This window comes from Mobula birostris, chromosome 29 (genome assembly GCF_030028105.1).
Source record: "Mobula birostris isolate sMobBir1 chromosome 29, sMobBir1.hap1, whole genome shotgun sequence".
Classification (NCBI taxonomy): domain Eukaryota; kingdom Metazoa; phylum Chordata; class Chondrichthyes; order Myliobatiformes; family Myliobatidae; genus Mobula; species Mobula birostris.
In genome coordinates this window covers 2208204-2227053 of record NC_092398.1, presented here as the reverse complement: position 1 = coordinate 2227053, position 18850 = coordinate 2208204, and the positions used below count along the sequence as shown (strand labels likewise).

At 47.3% G+C, this 18850-nt stretch overlaps 1 protein-coding gene across 1 annotated transcript; it reads left to right on the top strand.

Moving 5' to 3' along the window:
• The first annotated feature begins 2536 nt into the window (after window positions 1-2536).
• Window positions 2537-17195, top strand: fabp10a (fatty acid binding protein 10a, liver basic). The gene is made up of 4 exons (XM_072246910.1): window positions 2537-2670; window positions 9225-9397; window positions 12921-13010; window positions 17088-17195. The coding sequence occupies exons 1-4, from the start codon at window positions 2604-2606 to the stop codon at window positions 17136-17138; spliced, it is 381 nt and encodes a 126-aa protein (XP_072103011.1). The 5' UTR covers window positions 2537-2603; the 3' UTR covers window positions 17139-17195.
• Window positions 17196-18850: the final 1655 nt, after the last annotated feature.

The following is an 18850-nucleotide window of genomic DNA, read 5'->3' as shown; positions in this document are numbered from 1 at the left end:
AAGCAGAGATAGCGGAGCAGACAGCAAACTTGGCTCTGGCTCCAGGCGAATTACCTCTTACCTCAGCCTGTAATTTCAACAATGAAGCACAAAACTGTCACCTAATTCTTTAATCCCACTTTCTCTCCTATCCATTAAAAAAGTTAAGGACGTTGGGAATTTTGTATTTCCGTGAACCACAAATCCTTTCAGCAGTGGCCAGTAATTCCAATAACTAGGATTGGGACATTGACCTTGCGGGAGTAGTAACAGTTTAGGTGGAGAGCATTCTGACTGATTGTGTCACCGTCTGGCATGGGGGCACTGCACCGTGTCAGAAAAAGCTGCAGAAAGTTGTAAACTCAGTCTGCTCCATCATGGGCACTGGCCTCCCCAGCATCGGGGACATCTTCACAAGGCGCTACCTCAAAAGGGCATCCATCATTAAGGACTCTCACCACCTCTTCTCATTACTGCCGTCAAGGAGAAGTCAAAGTAAATTTATTATCAAAGTACATATATGTCACCACATACAACCCTGAGATTCATTTTCCTGTGGGCTTATTCAGCAAATCTATAGAATAATAACTACAACAGGATCAATGAAAGATCAACCAGAGTGCAGAAGACAACAAACTGTGCAAATGCAAATATAAATAAATAGCAATAAATAACGAGAACATTGGATCATGAGATAAAGAGTCCTTAAGGTGAGATCATTGATCGTTGGGATGGTTCAATGATGGGGTAAAGTGAACTTGAGTATAATTATCCCCTTTTGCTCAGGAGCCTGATGGTTGAGGGGTAGTAACTGTTCTTGAATCTGGTGGTGCGAGTCCTGAGGCTCTCGTACCTTCTACCCGATGGCGGCAATGAGGAGAGAGCCTGGCCTGGCTGGTGGGGATCTCTGGATGCTGCTTTCCTACAACAGTGTTTCCTGTAGATGTGCTCACTGATTGGGAGGTTTTTTCCATGATGTACTGGGTCGAATCCACTACTTTTTGTGGGATTATCCATTCAAAGGCATTGGTGTTTCCATACCAGCCTGTGAAGCAGCCAGTCAATACTCTCTTCAGCACACACCTATAGAAATTTGTCAAAGTTTTAGATGTCATGCCGAATCTCTACAGGCTCCTCAGGAAGTAGAAACAGTGTTGTGTTTTCTTCACAATTGCTCGTATGTGCTGGGTCTAGGACAGACCCTCTGAAATAGTAACACCCAGGAATTTAAAGTTTCTAATTTCTCCAACTCTGGTCCTCTGATGCAGACTGGGTCATGGACCTCTGGTTTGCCTCCCCTGAAGTCTATAATCAGTTCCTTGTCTTGCTATCGTTGACTGCGAGGTGGTTGTTATGACACACCTCAGCCAGGTTTTCAATCTCTCTGCTGTATGCTGATCCATCTCCACCTCTGATTTGGCCCAGGACAGGACAGTGGTGCCACCAGTAAGCTTGAATGTGGCTTTGGAGCTCTGCTTGAAGCAGGCGGGTCCACACACTGCCATAGTGAGGGGTTAAAGATCCCTGTGAACACACCAGTCGGCTGGTCAGCGCCACGTCTAGTGGAGCAGACAGCAAACTTGGCTCTGGCTCCAGGCGAATTACCTCTTACCTCAGTAGTACGCGACCAGGTGCCCGTCCCCGTCCAGATGCTTTCCGAGGAGTCACCCTCCCGAGGGCATCCTGCACGTCAGCTTCAGAGACTGAGACCCTGCAGGAGGTACAGCAGCCTGAAGACACATACGCAATGTTTTAGGAACAGCTTCCTCCTTCCCCTCTGCCAGCAGATTTCTGAACGGTCCGTGCATCATTGTGCTTGTGTATGTGTGGACTGAGCCTCAGAGCCGCGGTGTCACCTAATGGGTGTCGGGACTGGTTGAGAGATGATCTCGGGGGCTAGGAGGTCCGGACTATATACATGCTTAATCAGCGTCGTTATATTTTACTGATACCCTATATGGGTTTGTGGTCCTGTATGTGTGACGACTGGGCATCAGGCCATGGTGCCCAGGGGCGGGGGGTGGGGGGGCTGCTTTTATTCTGTGATTGTGATCTCGTGCTTTGTGCTGCGTGTGACTGTTGGTACTGCGTTTTGCAGCTTGACCCCAGAGTAACACTGTTTCATTTGGCTGTATACGTGGGTATCCATGTATGGCTGAATGACAATTAAACTTGAATTGAATTGAATTGAATTGAGTGCATAAACACAACATCCTTTGCACTATTTATTAATTATTTATATATTTCTCCTTGTAATTTGTGGTAGATATGTTATATATCACACTGCACTGCTGCCACTAAGCAGCATCTTTCACAAAGTGCGCCAATGATAATATATCAGATTCTGATGCTGATAAGCCAGCTTAGAACTCTAAATTAACACAACTGGATACTAGGTTAATTACATCCAGAACTACTCATGTTTGTTCAGAGTATGGACTTTGATTACATTTCAGTTAATCATTAGTCATGAACCTTCAAACCATTTCTGTGGTCAAATTATTAATAAATGTGAATGCACCGTGTGCACGGCCGGGTATAAATTCTGGTCAGTACCCTCCTGTCCCTGCATTGTGAAACACTTTCCTGACTAACCTGCAGCGAAGGGAGCTGGAGCAGGGAGAATGGCATTCTCTGGGACGTGGCAGGTCTACTCGCAGGAGAACATCGAGGACTTCATGCGAGCTCTCTGTAAGTGACAGTCACCACCGAGAAGAGCAAGGATTTCCATTCTGGGTACAGTCAGCAACTTGGACGCATCTTTCGGTCAATTTCTCTGATGGTTAACTCGCAGTGTGTGGGATGGTCACGGTCATTGTTAGTGGACACTAATGAGCCTTGAGCCTGTGGTACTTCTAGAGTGATGCTAAGCAAGATTTATACAGTGTCTCAGCAGAATCGGGTTTATTATCACTGACAAGTGTCGAGAAATGTGTGACTTTGTGGCAGCAGTACGTTGCAAAACATAAAAATATGCTGTTATTTACAATAAGAAATTTAAAAGTTTATTAAAAAGTTTTCAAAAAATAGAAAACAAAAATAATGAAGGAATGTTCATGGTTCATTGTCCAGAAATCTGATGATGGCAGAAGGGAAGAAGCTGTTCTGAAAACATGAGTGTGTGTCTTCTGGCTCCTGTACCTCCTCCCTGATGGTAGTGATGAGAAGAGGGGTCTTCAGGCTCCTGTACCTCCTCCCTGATGGTAGTGATGAGAAGAGGGGTCTTCAGACTCCTGTACCTCCTCCCTGATGGTAGTGATGAGAAGAGGGGTCTTCAGGCTCCTGTCCCTCCTCCCTGATGGTAGTGATGAGAAGAGGGGTCTTCAGGCTCCTGTCCCTCCTCCCTGATGGTAGTGATGAGAAGAGGGGTCTTCAGGCTCCTGTACCTCCTCCCTGACGGTAGTGATGAGAAGAGGGGTCTTCAGGCTCCTGTACCTCCTCCCTGACGGTAGTGATGAGAAGAGGGGTCTTCAGACTCCTGTACCTCCTCCCTGATGGTAGTGATGAGAAGAGGGGTCTTCAGGCTCCTGTACCTCCTCCCTGATGGTAGTGATGAGAAGAGGGGTCTTCAGGCTCCTGTCCCTCCTCCCTGATGGTAGTGATGAGAAGAGGGTACATCCCAGATGGTGAGGGTCCTTCATGATGATGCCACCTTCCTGAGGCACTGCCTTGTGATGATGTCCTCGATGGTGCAGACGGTCATACCCATGATGGATCTGGCTGAGTTCGTAACCCTCTGCAGCTTTGCCCAATCCTGTGCATGGGTGCCTCCACAGAATGTTCTAGGTGGCACACCTGTAGAAATAATGCTAGAGTCTTTGGGGATGTATTAAATCTCCCCAAAATCCTAATGAAATATAGCCACTGGCATGCCTCCTTTGTAATTACATCAATATTTTGGGCTCAGATGTTGGCAGCCAGGACTTGAACCTGCTCACCCTTCCCACTGCTGACCCCTCGATGCGGAATACAAGTACAGTACATAGATGGTGCATCCTGTTCTGTTGGCTGAAGAGCACACAGGTAAATTGGGTTATTATCGTCATACGTACTGAGGCACAGTGAAAAACTTAGTTTTGCCCGCCAGCCACATCGATCATTTCACCACGTCGGTACCTGGAGGCAGTACAAGGAAATGCAAAAGCAGAATGCAGAGTCAAGTGTCACAGTTACAGAGCAAGGGCAGTGCAGCTAGACTATTAGTTGCAAGGCCATAACAAGGTGGATTGTCAAGTCGAGAGTCTAGTTTATCGTACTGGGGGACCATTCAATTGTCTGATAACACTGGGATAGAAGCTGGTGGGTCGTGCTTTCAGATTTTTGTATCTCCTGCCCAGTGGGAGGGACAGAAGAGGGAATATCTGGGGTGGGAGTCTGCGAGTAAGCAAGTTCAGATGGTATGCACTGTAATGGGGCACCGGGGGCGGACAGAGCAGCAAACGGCATGTCAGATAGTATTGAGCTTTTGGAACCGCACTCAGATAGAAAGTCAGAGACACAAGGTTGCACACACAAAATGCTGGAGGAGATCAGCAGGTCAGGCAGCATCTATGGAGATGAATAAACAGTTGACATTTTGGGCAGAGACCCTTCTTCAGGACTGAGAAGGAAGGGGGATGGTGCCAGAATAAAAAGGTTGGAGGGAGGGGAAGAAGAATAGCTAGATGGTGACAGGTGAAGCCAGGTTGGGTGGGGGTGAGGGAGTATTTTTTTTACCGGAAGGAGAAATCGATGTTCATGCCATCAGGTTGGAGGCTACCCAGACAGAATGTAAAGTGTTGCTCCTCCACCCTGAGGATGGCCTCATCTCGGCACAAGAGGAGGCCACGGACCGACACGCCAGAATGGGAATGAAATGTTTGGGGAGTCCCACTTGTGGTGAATGGTGCAGAGACACTCGACAAATCAGTCCCCCATTTTACAACAAGTCTCGCAAATGTAGAGGAGGCTGCATAATGATTCGGAGTCCAAAATGTTCGTCTAACTTTGAGTTTACTTTAAGTGAGGGGCTCACTTATCACTTGGTAAGCTCCTTATGGTGGTTAAGAAGGCTTCTGCAAAGCTTGATTTTATTAGTCAGGCATTGACTTCAAACATCAGGAGGTTATGTTGCAACTTCACAGAATTCTGGTGAGGCCACATCTGGAATACTGCGTACAGTTCTGGTCACCCCACTGTAGGAGGGACGTTGAGGCTTCGGAGAGGGTGCAGAAGAGGGTCACCAGGATGCTGCCTGGTTTAGAGGGCATGTGCTATCGTGAGAGGCTGGACAATCTTGGGTTGTTTTCTCTGGAGCTCCAGAGGCTGAGGGGAGATCTGACAGAGGTTTACAAGGTTATGAGAGGCACAGATAGAGCAGAGAGACACTGGTTCCCAGGGTTGAGATATCTAATACCAGAGGGCATGCAATGAAGGTGACAGGGGGTGGGATCAAAGGGGATGTGAGGGGTAAGTATTTTACTCAGAGAGTGGTAGATACCTGGAATGTGCTGCCTGGTCTGGTGGTAGAGGCAAATACTCTATTGGATAGGCACATGGATGTGAGGAAGATGGAGGGATATGGACATGGTGTAGGTAGGAGGGACTTATTCAAACCATTACTTAAATATTAAATACATAACAGCTTTGGAATTTGGGAGGGAACTGAAACGCCCAGAAGAAACCCACACGTCAGATAGAGAACGTAAAAACCCTTTACAGACGGTGGCAGAAATCGAACCTGGGTTGCTTGTGCTGTAATAATGTCACACAAGCCGTTCACTAACTGAATACTAGGACTAGAATACAAAGCAAGGGTGTGATGTTGAGGCTTTATAAAGCACTAGTGAGGCCTCACGGAGTACTGTGAGCAGTTTTGGGCCCCTTATCTAAGAAAGAATGCGCTGACATTGGGGAGGGTTGAAAGGAAGTTTACAAAAATGATTCCGGGATTGAACGGCTCGTCTCATGAGGGACGCTTGACGGCTCTGGGCCTCTTCTCACTAGAATTCAGAAGAATGAGGGGAGACGCATTGATACCTATCAAATGTTGAAAGGCCTCGATAGAATGGAGGTGGGGAGGATGTTTCCTTTGGTGAGGGAGTCTAAGACTAGAGGACACAGCCTCAGAATAGAGAGGCGTCCATTTAGAATGGAGATCAGGAGTAAGGTCTTCAGCCAGTGAGTGGTAAATCTGTGGAATTCCTTGCCACAGGCAGCCATGGAGGCCAAGTCTTTGGGCATATTTAAGTCCAGTTGACAGATTTTTGGTTAGTCAGGGCATGAAGGGATATGTTTAGAAGGCAGGAGATTGGGGCTGAGAGGGAAAATAGATCAGCCATGATAAAATGCTGGAACAGACTCGATGGGGCAAATGGCCTAATTCTGCTCTGTTATCTTATGATCTTAAACTCCGGACAGAACTGATCAAATGTTCACTGAGACAGTTTGTGAGCCAGCGACAGATTGGATACGCAGTCTGAACGTATAGCAGGACCAGTATTTATTGCCCTTGATATCTGATGTCGAGCCTCCCCGTGAACCACTGGAGTCCTTCTGGTGAAGGTGCTCCCACAGTCATGCTATGGACACAGTTCCCAGGTTCAAACCCAGGATTTGGAACTGGTAATAAACCTCTAAGTCAGGACAATGTGACTCTTAGTGGGGAACCGACTGTAGGTTCAAAGTTCAAAGTAAATTTGCTATCAAAGTACCATTGAGATTCAATTTCTTGTAGGCATTTACAGGAAAAACAAAATACTGTAGAATTTTACAAAAAACCTTACATAAGACTGAGCAGCACCAGTGTGCCAAAGGAGACAAACTGCGCAAATAAAAAAGTCCAGAGAAGATGAGTTGTAAAGAGTCCTTGAACGTGAGTTTGTAGGCCATAGAATCAGTTCAGTGTTGAAGTGAGTGATGTTATCCACGCTGGTTCAGGAGGAAATAACTGTTCCTGAAGCTGGTGGTGTGGCACCCAAGGCTTCTGTGCCTCTTGTCCATGGTAATGGTGATCTTATAGAAACATAGAAAATAGGTGCAGGAGTAGGCCATTCGGCCCTTCGAGCCTGCACCGACATTTATTATGATCATGGCTGATCATCCAACTCAGAACCCCGCCCCAGCCTTCCCTCCATACCCCCTGACCCCCGTAGCCACAAGGGCCATATCTAACACCCTCTTAAATATAGCCAATGAACCGGCCTCAACTGTTTCCTGTGGCAGAGAATTCCACAGATTCACCACTCTCTGTGTGAAGAAGTTTTTCCTAATCTCAGTCCTAAAAGGCTTCCCCTTTATCCTCAAACTGTGACCCCTCGTTCTGGACTTCCCCAACATAGGGAACAATCTTCCTGCATCTAGCCTGTCCAATCCCTTTAGGATTTTATACGTTCCAATCAGATCCACCCTCAATCTTCTAAATTCCAACGAGTACAAGCCTAGTTCATCCAGTCTTTCTTCATATGAAAGTCCTGCCATCCCAGGAATCAATCTGGTGAACCTTCTTTGTACTCCCTCTATGGCAAGGATGTCTTTCCTCAGATTAGGGGACCAAAACTGCACACAATACTCCAGGTGTGGTCTCACCAAGGCCTTGTACAACTGCAGTAGTACCTCCCTGCTCCTGTACTCGAATATACTCGCTGTACTCGCTATAAATACCAGCATACCATTCGCCTTTTTCACTGCCTGCTGTACCTGCATGCCCACTTTCAATGACTGGTGTATAATGACACCCAGGTCTCGTTGCATCTCCCCTTTTCCTAATCGGCCACCATTCAGATAATAATCTGTTTTCCTATTTTTGCCACCAAAGTGGATAACTTCACATTTATCCACATTAAATTGCATCTGCCATGAATTTGCCCACTCACCCAACCTATCCAAATCACCCTGCATCCTCTTAGCATCCTCCTCACAGCTAACACTGCCACCCAGCTTCGTGTCATCCGCAAACTTGGAGATGCTGCATTTAATTCCCTCATCCAAGTCATTAATATATATTGTAAACAACTAGGGTCCCAGCACTGAGCCTTGCGGTACCCCACTAGTCACTGCCTGCCATTCTGAAAAGGTCCCATTTATTCCCACTCTTTGCTTCCTGTCTGCCAACCAATTCTCTATCCACATCAATACCTTACCCCCAATACCGTGTGCTTTAAGTTTGCACACTAATCTCCTGTGTGGGACCTTGTCAAAAGCCTTTTGAAAATCCAAATATACCACATCCACTGGTTCTCCCCTATCCACTCTACTAGTTACATCCTCAAAAAATTCTATGAGATTCGTCAGACATGATTTTCCTTTCACAAATCCATGCTGACTTTGTCCGATCATTTCACCGCTTTCCAAATGTGCTGTTATCACATCTTTGATAACTGACTCCAGCAGTTTCCCCACCACCTGCCTGTCCTGCCCTTGTCCCTGGTGGAAGAGTTGATGGGGAAGACATGGTGGACTGCTATAATGCAGTTTGTACATGGCAGCTACTGTGCTGATGGGGCCCTGATGAACCATTATCACTGCCCTGTGCCTGATCCTAACTCTTAATTATCGCACACATCTGCTCCTTCCACAGATGCCCAACAGAAAGTAACAAGGTAGGTAAACTTCGGGCGTCACTTGACAAATGAGTATTACCTGATCCAAGCGACGGACGCAAAATCCTGGAGGGGACCTCAGCAGGTCGGGCAGCATTTATGGAGAGGAATAAACAGTCGACATTTTGGGCCAACTCTTCATCAGGACTAGAAAGGAAAGGGGAAGAAGCCAGAATAAGTTGGTGGGGGTGGAAGGGGAAGAACAAGCTGGCAGGTGAGAGGTGAGACCAGGTGAGAGAGAAGGTGGGTTAGTGGGGGTTAAGTGAGAAGCTCAGAGGTGAGAGGTAGAAAAGATAAAGGGTTGAAGAAGAAGGAATCTAATAGAAGAAGACAGTGGACCATGGAAAAAAAGGAGAAGATTGGCATAAGAAGGAGGTGATGGGCTGGTGAAGAAAATGGGTGAGAGGGGAGCCAGAATGCAGAATGAAAAAAGAGAAAAGGGGAGAGAAATTACTTAAAGTTAGAGAGAGTGATGTTCCTGCCATCAATGCTGGAGGCTACCCAGATGAAATATGAGGTGTTTCTCCTCCAACATCTCATGGTTGAATGGTCTGAAGTCCCTCCCCTCATCACCATCCTACCAATCCCCTCAATTCCGTAATCAACATTTTACCTACGATTGTAACGATGATATCTCACTCCAGTCTGACTTGTACATTTTTGCAGCTATTCCAGAAGACGTAATTAAGATTGGAAAAGATATCAAACCTGTCATTGAAATTAAACAAACTGGGAACAGCTTTGTCGTGACAACCAAAACCCCCCGCCAGTCGGTCACCAATGAGTTTACCATTGGCAAAGAGGCCGATATCACCAGCATGGATGGCACAAAGTTAAAGGTATTTTCATCTGTTTCCTAGTTGTTCTATCATTGGTAACCAATCCTCATAGAACAAGCTTTCTAATCCAGGCAGCATCTTCTCTCCATCCTCTTTAAAGCTTCCACACCCTTCCTATAATGAGGTGACCAGACCTGAACACAAGTGTGGTCTAATCAAGGTTTTATAGATCTCTCTTCCCTTGAACTCAATCCTCGGACTAATGAAAGCCAACACACCATGTTCTCAACTTGTGGAGCAGTTTTGAGGGACCTGTGGGGTATCTGTGCATCAAGAACATTATTAAATGCAAGTTGAGTGACTGCTTTCGGAAACACGCCTTGCCTCTGAAAGCCCAACCCTCAGCTTCCGGGCACCAGTAGTTTCACCTCTGCTTCCTCGGACTTTTTGCATCCTCGCTTAGAGGATGGAGAACCATACTGCACAAGAACAGGCCACTCAGCCCTCAGTGTCTATGCTAAAACATCTTGCCAAATAAAACAAAATCAATTCTGTCTGTCCGTGACCCATATCCCTCTAAGCTACGGTAGGAAACTTTGTCACATGGTGTGAGCAGAATTATCTGCAGCTTAATGTGAAAAAGACTAAGGAGCTGGTGGTAGACCTGAGGAGAGCTAAGGTACCGGTGACCCCTGTTTCCATCCAGGGGGTCAGTGTGGACATGGTGGAGGATTACAAATACCTGGAGATACGAATTGACAATAAACTGGACTGGTCTAAAAACACTGAGGCTGTCTACAAGAAGGGTCAGAGCCGTCTCTATTTCCTGAGGAGACTGAGGTCCTTTAACATCTGCCGGACGGTGCTGAGGATGTTCTACGAGTCTGTGGTGGCCAGTGCTATCATGTTTGCTGTTGTGTGCTGGGGCAGCAGTCTAGGGTAGCAGACACCAACAGAATCAACAAACTCATTAGTAAGGCCAGTGATGTTGTAGGGATGGAACTGGACTCTCTGACGGTGGTGTCTGAATAGAGGATGCTGTCCAAGTTGCATGCCATCTTGGTGAATGTCTCCCATCCACTACATAATGTACTGGTTGGGCACAGGAGTACATTCAGCCAGAGACTCATTCCACCGAGATGCAGCTCAGAGCGTCATAGGAAGTCATTCCTGCCTGTGGCCATCAAACTTTACAAGTCCTCCCTTGGAAGGTCAGACACCCTGAGCCAATAGGCTGGTCCTGGACTTATTTCATAGTTTACTGGCAAATTTACATATTACTATTTAACTATTTATGGTTCTATTACTATTTATTATTTATGGTGCAACTGTAACGAAAACCAATTTCCCCCAGGATCAATAAAGTATGACTATCACTATGACTATAACACTAGGGTTCCTAAAGTTTTTTTTAATGCTGAGGAGCCTCATCATTAACTGAGGAGTCAGTGGACCCCAGTTTGAGAACCCCTGCACAGCTGATAGAACACAGCCCCGCGCAGGCCCTTCGGCCCACAAAGTTGTGCTGACCTTTTAACCTACGCCAAGATCTTCCTACATGGCTCTCCATTTTCTTTCATCCACGTCTATCTAAAGAGTCTCGTAAAACTCTATAATGTTTCTACCTCTAACATTTCCCATGGCAGTGCATTCCATACACCCGCCACTCTGTGAAAAAAAACTACCTCTCACATCCCCTCTAATTACCTTAAAACTACGTCTTCAAATATTAGCCATTTCTGTCCTGGGACAAAGGTGATGGTAGCTCATTCCACCAATGCTTCTAATCATCTTATAGACCTCTATCGAGTCACCCTCTCATCCTCCTTCATTCCACAGAGAAAGGCCCTAGCTCATTCAACCTATCCTCATAGACATGCTCTCTAATCCAGGCAGCATCCTGGTAAATCTCCTCTGTAAACCCTCTTTAAAGTTTCCTCATCTTTTGCATTACGAAGCAACAACCAGAGCTGAACACAATTTTTCAAACACAAACAAGCGAAAATCTACAGATGCTGGAAATCCAACCAAAACATACACAAAATTAGACCATATGACCATAAGATATAGGAGCACAAGTAGGCCATTCAGCCCATCGAGTCTGCTCCACCATTCAATCATGGGCTGATCCAATTCTTCCAGTCATCCTCACTCCCCTGCCTTCTCCCCATTCCCTGACTAATCAAGAACCTATCTATCTCTGCCTTAAATTCACCCAATGACTTGGCTTCCACAGCCGCTCATGGCAACAAATTCCACAGATTTACCACCCACTCTCCGCATCTCTTTTCTATCCTGCAATCCTGAAGTCGTGCCCTCTTGTCCTAGAATCCCCTACCATGGGAAATAACGTTGCCATACCTAATCTGTTCAGGCCTTTTAACATTCAGAATGTTTCTATGAGATGCCCCCTCATTCTCCTGAACTCCAGGGATTACAGTCCAAGAGCTGCCAGACATTCCTCATATGGTAATCCTTTCATTCCTGGAATCGTTCTCGTGAATCTTCTCTGAACCCTCTCCAATGTCAGTATATCCTTTCTAAAATAAGAAGCCCAAAACTGCACACAATACTCCAAATGTGGTCTCACGAGTGCCTTATTGAGCCTCGACATCACATCCCTGCTCTTATATTCTATACCTCTGGAAATGAATGCCAACATTGCATTCGCCTTCTCAGCAGGGCAGGCAGCATCTATGGGAAGGAGTATTGTCAACGATTCGGGCCAAAACCTTAACCTTAATGTGGCCTGAAATGTCGACAATTCTCTTTTCCATAGATGCTGCTTGGCGTGCTGAGTTCCTCCAGCAATTTTGTGTGTTACAATATTCCAAATGTGGTGTAAGCAACATTACCTCACAACTCTTGAACTCGGTTCCTCAACTAATGAAAGCCGGCACACCATAGACCTTCTTAACCACCCTATCAACTTGAGCGGCAACTTTGAGGGATCTGTGGACGTGTAGCCTAAGATCTCTCTGTCCCTCCACACTGCTAAGAATCTTGCCATTAACCTGGTATTCAACCTTTTTAAAGTGCATCATTTCACCCTTTTCTGGGTTGAACTCTATCTGTCATTTCTCAGCCCAGCTCCGCATCCTGTCAATGTCCCACTGTAACCTACGGCAGACTTCTGCACTCTCCTCAAGTAGAAATGCATTCTGCGAGGATCTGATGCTGACAGGTAGTTCCCCCACTCTGGATCAACCAGAATAAAGGTTCCCAGTACCATGACAAAGGGTCACAGGTTCGGGATGTGGAGTGAGCTGCTTAAAGCAGCCAGGGCAAATTTCTTTGCTCAGGGGGTTATGAACATTCAAAATTCCCTCGGCCAGAATGTTCTATTGTTAGGTATCTCCAAGGCCTGCACCGGTAGATGTTCAGACTCTGAAGAGCATATGGGGAATTACTGAACAACAATGGGTCAGAACTGAGAGTCTGTCGATGTTCCATGTTGTTAATGAACATGGACTTGTGCTACACTGCAAACGTCTCAGCACGTTCACCTCTCAGCTCTTTCCTGACTGCAAGTTGGGACTTACCGCATGCATTGCACACACTTACAATGATTTTTCTTGCACAGTGCACGGTTCTGATGGAAGACGGGAAGCTAGTGTGCAAACTGCCAAAGTTTCTGCACACACAGGAGGTGCAGGGATCCGAAATGATTGAGGTGAGTTCAAAATCCAGGGGATTGTAGAACCGCAGAGGTTTGTGGCACCAAAGATCGTAGAGTCCATCCCCTCCACGGTAGGGCCTAGGGTTTCTCCTGACACTATGCTCAGTATCACTGTGAAGCTTCTCACAAAAGCAGACCAACAGATAGACCTCATATGTGAGATACAGTCATAGCATTACACAGAACTTTACTCCCTGAAATGTAGAAGATTGAGAGCAGATTTGATAGAGGTGCACAGAATTATGTGGGTAAGTGCAAGCAGGCTTTGTCCACTGAGATTGGGTGGGACCACAACTAGAGGTCATGGGTCATGGGTAAAAGGTGAAAAGTTTAGGGAGAACATGAGGGGAAACTTCTTCATTCAGAGGGTGCGGAAGAGAGTGTGGAACGAGCTGCCCGCACAAGTGGTCAATGTGAGCTCAGTTCTAATGTTTAAGAGAAGTTTGCATAGGTACATGAATGGGAGGGGTACGGAGGGTTATGGTCCAGGTGCACCTTGATGGGAATATGCAGTTTAAATGGTTTGGCACAGACTAGATAGGCTGAAGGGCCTGTTTCTGCTCTGTACTTTTCTATGGCTCTGTGACTTCTTCAGATTTATTAACTTATGACATGCACATCAAAATGTAGGGTGAAATGTGTTGTTTGTGTTAACAACCAACACAACCCAAGGACAGTCAGAAGAATGAGGGAGGAATCTCATCAAATGTTGAAAAGCCTCGATAGACTGGATGTGGAGAGGATGTTTCCCTGGGTGGAGGAGTCTAGTACAGAGGACACAGCCTCAGGATAGAGGGACGTCCATGTCAAACGGAGATGCGGAGGAATTTCTTTAGCCAGAGGCTGGTGGATCTATGGAATTCGTTGTGACGGGTAGCTGTGGAGGCCAAGTTATTGGGTGTATTTAGGTTGATAGATTCTTTATTAGTCAGGGTGTGAAGGGATATGGAGAGAAGGCAGGAAATTGGGACTGAGAGGGAAAATGGATCAGCCATGATGAAATGGAGGAGCAGACACGATGGGCCGAATGGCCTCATTCTGCTCCTGCATCTGATGTGCTGAGGAGAGCCTGCAATTGTCACTACTTATTCTGCCACCAACATAGCATGGCCACAATGCTCAGCAGATCAACACAACCAACAAAAACAACAACAACAGCAAAACAAGCCTCTTTTCCACCCACTCACACACACAGCCAGGCCTCCTACCCCAGGACAGGCTGTTGCTGGGCCTCCATTCCTTGCTCCCAGACTCTCTAGCATTCAGTCATTAGGCTTCCAACTTTGGACTTCACAGACACCTGGGTATTTCTGCCGCAGGACTCGCTGATCATGGGTTTGACAGTGTCTGCCCAGCAAATCCATGCCAACTATCAGCCACCCATCTACACTACTCTGACAGTCATCATCATCATTATCTGCTGTATCGTATGACTTCATCATTTTTTGTGCTGTGTCATAGTCGTATGACGTGGGCAATCATGGTCTTTCCATAATCATGATTGTCCTTGGCAAAGCTTTTTTGCATAACTGGTTTGTCATTGTCTTCTTCTGAGCAGTGTCTTTACAAGATGGGTGACCCCAGCCATCATCAATACTCTTCAGAGATTGTCCGCCTGGCATCAGTGGTCACATAACCAGGACTTGTGATATGCACCAGTTGCTCATACGACCATCCGACACTTGCTTTCATGGTTTCACGTGACCCTGATCGGGATGGGGGGTGGGGGGTGCAGTGAATGACAAGGTTGTGGTCCAGTTGGAGGATTTCCAAGTTATATCTGATTATAATCCCATTCACTACATTCCCAAATCACTTGGGTCCAGTGGTACGAAGATTGGGGTCTTCCTTGGTTGCAGTGGATGACCGTGACGTCTTCTGTGCCTTGTCGTGCCCTTCGCTCTCCACGGAGCGTTGCAGAACCGCCTTCCTGGCCGTTGGATCTCACTGTAGATCTCATCCACCATCTCACCAGGTTATAAGGCAACTGGCTACCCTCACCTGGTTTAACCTGCCTGTCAAACCGGTGGACCGGGGTGTGGCCGCTGTCACATGCAAAACAGCTGCTTGGAGCCACAGGTGAGAGCCGGGTGTCCATGGGAACTGAAGGAGAGTGAGCTGCCCCTTCACCAGAGGTGTTACCCTACCCTGGACTCCCCGTATGCTTCCAGTGATTAGGCTTGGGTTGCTGGACGGCGCAGAAGGGTCTGTTCAGTGCTGAATCTCGAAAATAATAAAAAATAAAAATGCACTTGGTCAACTGGACAAAGGCTGGTTGCCCTGTGGTGAGTAACTCTTCCTCTGATATCCCACCATCTCTCTTTATTTCCATTACACGTAGGATGCCCTCCACTCGCCTGAACGAGGGCCTCCTAAAATTCAAGAAGCGCAGCAGCATCTAGGATGAAGCAGCTCACATGATAGACCAGGCAGCGACCACCCTGTGTATGGATACAGCCCAGGCCATCACCAAGAAACCCCTCCCCTCCCCACCACTGAGCACATCTACAAGGAGCACTGCCACAAGAAAGCCCCCCATCCCCACCATCCCCACCAACCCCATCATCCCCACCAACCCCCCCATCCCCACCATCCCCACCAACCCCACCATCCCCACCAACCCCACCTAACCCCACCATCCCCACCAACCCCACCATCCCCACCATCCCCACCAACCCCACCATCCCCACCATCCCCACCATCCCCACCAACCCCATCATCCCCACCAACCCCCCCATCCCCACCATCCCCACCAACCCCACCATCCCCACCATCCCCACCATCCCCACCAACCCCACCATCCCCACCAACCCCACCTAACCCCACCATCCCCACCATCCCCACCAACCCCACCATCCCCACCATCCCCACCAACCCCACCATCCCCACCATCCCCACCATCCCCACCAACCCCATCATCCCCACCAACCCCCCCATCCCCACCATCCCCACCAACCCCACCATCCCCACCATCCCCACCATCCCCACCAACCCCACCATCCCCACCATCCCCACCATCCCCACCAACCCCATCATCCCCACCATCCCCACCATCCCCACCAACCCCACCATCCCCACCATCCCCACCATCCCCACCAACCCCACCATCCCCACCAACCCCACCAACCCCACCATCCCCACCATCCCCACCAACCCCACCAACCCCACCATCCCCACCATCCAGGCCAGGCTCTCTTCTTGCTACTACCATGGGGCAGGAAGTACAGGAGCTTTAAGTCCCACACCACCAGGTTCGGGGACAGTTATTACCCTACAATCAGCAGGCTCCTGAACCAGCATGGGTAACCTCACTCGCCTCAGCTCTGAATGGATTCCACAACAGATGGACTTTCTTTCAAAGAATCTCCACGACTCAAGCTATCAGTATAATTTTTATTTGCATAGTTTGTCTTCTTCTGCATATTGGTTGTTTGTCAGTCCTTGTTGATGTATAATTTATTCATAAAGAGTTTTTTTTTCTTTTTCCCTGTAAACGCCCACGAGAAAATGAATCACAAGGTAGTACATGGTGACAGATATAGAAATATAGAAACATAGAAAATAGGTGCAGGAGTAGGCCATTTGGCCCTTTGAGCCTGCACCGTCATTCAGTACGATCATGGCTGATCATCCAACTCAGAACCCTGTACCAGCCTTCTCTCCATACCCACTGATCCCTTTAGCCATGAGGGCCATATCTAACTCCCTCTTAAATATAGCCAATGAACTGGCCTCAACTGTTTCCTGTGGCAGAGAATTCCACAGATGTATATACTTTAATAATGAATTTACTTTGAACTACTTCCCCCTAACTGTTGGAATTTTAAACAGACCCACTGCTTAACAGCAGTACGAACTCGAGACAATGCAGTCACTTGGTCTGTGGCCCTTTGTTGTTCAGGACAGTGACGGTGAGATTACATTGTATTCTGGATTTTCCACACCATATCACTTCATAAATCGATATCGTGGTCCAAACCAGTTTCTGTTGTCACCTGCTGGCCTTGTTCTAGTTGATTGATGATGTGTTGTCATTACTTCAACTCATTTAACCTCCTACATCTCTTACAGAAGCTTACTGCGGGGACAATCACCATGATCAGGAAAAGTCACCGGACTTAGGCACAGCAGCAGCAGCCGCTTGTGATGTACTGAAATAAAAGGAATACTAATCCTGCAGTTTGGGATGCATATCTTTACAGTTTAGTTCCCAGAACATCAGTAGTGGGCTGGATAAAGTAACCAATCCCGGAAACAAAGTTAGACAATAACTGGGCTCATGAACAATAGGAAAGGTGCCGGATACTCGTAACATATAACATACCACAGTCTAGAACAGGAAATGACCCTCTGGCCCACAATGTTGTGTCGAGGATGATGCCCAAAAAAACTAATCCCGGTTGATTGCACATAACCCATTTTCCTCCATTCCCCGGATAATCGGGTGCCTGTCTAAAAGATTCCTAAAGACCAGTACTGCATTTGTTTACACTGTTACCACTAACCCTGAAGAGAGTTTGAGCAATCATCACTCATCAGTAAAAAGAACTTGCCCCACACATACCCTTTCAACTTTCCCCCCACTCACCGTAAAGCTAATCTTTCTAAATTTTGACACTTCTAACCTGGAATGGTACGGTGGAGATACGTCTCTACCAAAGGAGGTTAAAAGTGCTCCTTCCTTCTGCTAACCTGCAGGTCACCCTTGGGCGAAGAATAGCACCTGCTTAGTCCCCCACCTTCCCGATCAGGGTCATGTGAAGCCATGGGAGCAGGTGGTGGACGGTCGTACGAGCAGCTGGTGCACATCACAAGCCCTGGTTATGTGACCACTGACACCAGACAGACAATCTCTGAAGAGTATTGATAATGGCTGGGGTCACCCGTCTTGTAGAGACACTGCCCAGAAGAAGGCAATGGCAAACCACTTCTGTAGAAAAATTTTCCAAGATCAGTCATTGTCATGGAAAGACAATGCTGCCTACATCATACAACATGACACATAGCGATCCCTGGGATAGAGTTTCTGATTTTCTACCTTATCCATGCCTCTTATGGCCCCATCAGGTCACCCCCTCAGCCTCCGACATTCCAGAGTAAACAACCTAAGATTGTTCAAGCTCTCCTCAAAGTTCATGCCCTCTAATCTGGTTTAAATTTTAAAGGCATCCGTTTGTCTGTGAGACCATGGATCTGCGCCTGGAAAGTCTTCACTCTCCAGGGCGCAGGCCTGGGCAAGGTTGTATGGAAGACCAGCAGTTGCCCATGCTGCAAGTCTCCCCTCTCCACAACACCAAAGTTGTCCAAGGGAAGGGTATTAGGACCCATACAGCTTGGCACCAGTGTCGTCGCAGAGCAATGTGTGGTTAAGTGCCTTGCTCAAGGACACAACACGCTGCCTCGGCTGGGGCTTGAATTCGTGACCTTCAGATCACTAGTTGAATGCCTTAACCACCTGGCCACGTGTCCAATCTAGTTAGCATCCTGATAAACCTCTTCTGCACCCTCTCCAAAGCCTCCACATCGTCCCTGTAAGGGTGTCTGGAACCCCAAGTGTGGCCTAACCAAAGTTTTATAAAACTCTAAAGTTTACATGAAAGCAATATATTTAAAATCTGATGGCTGAAGCCTGGAGACTGGAGGACTGTCCTGGAGCTGGAGAACATGTGCGTAGGAGGGAGGAACGGGGCTTGTGTTGCTGCAGATAGCTTGTTGCTTGTTGTCTTCTGTGTTCTCCTGCCAAGCATTGTGGACGTGCCACGTTGGCGCTGGAATACGTGGTGACACTTGCAGGCTGCCCGCAGCTCACCCTTAGGTTGTATTGATTGTTAATG

Excerpts from the sequence above, each read along its gene's own strand:
- fabp10a (XM_072246910.1), top strand. The coding sequence starts at position 2,604 with ATGGCATTCTCTGGGACGTGGCAGGTCTACTCGCAGGAGAACATCGAG. Across the intron at positions 2,671-9,224 it reads GGACTTCATGCGAGCTCTCT|CTATTCCAGAAGACGTAATT; the intron begins GTAAGTGACAGT and ends ACATTTTTGCAG. Across the intron at positions 13,011-17,087 it reads AGGGATCCGAAATGATTGAG|AAGCTTACTGCGGGGACAAT; the intron begins GTGAGTTCAAAA and ends CATCTCTTACAG.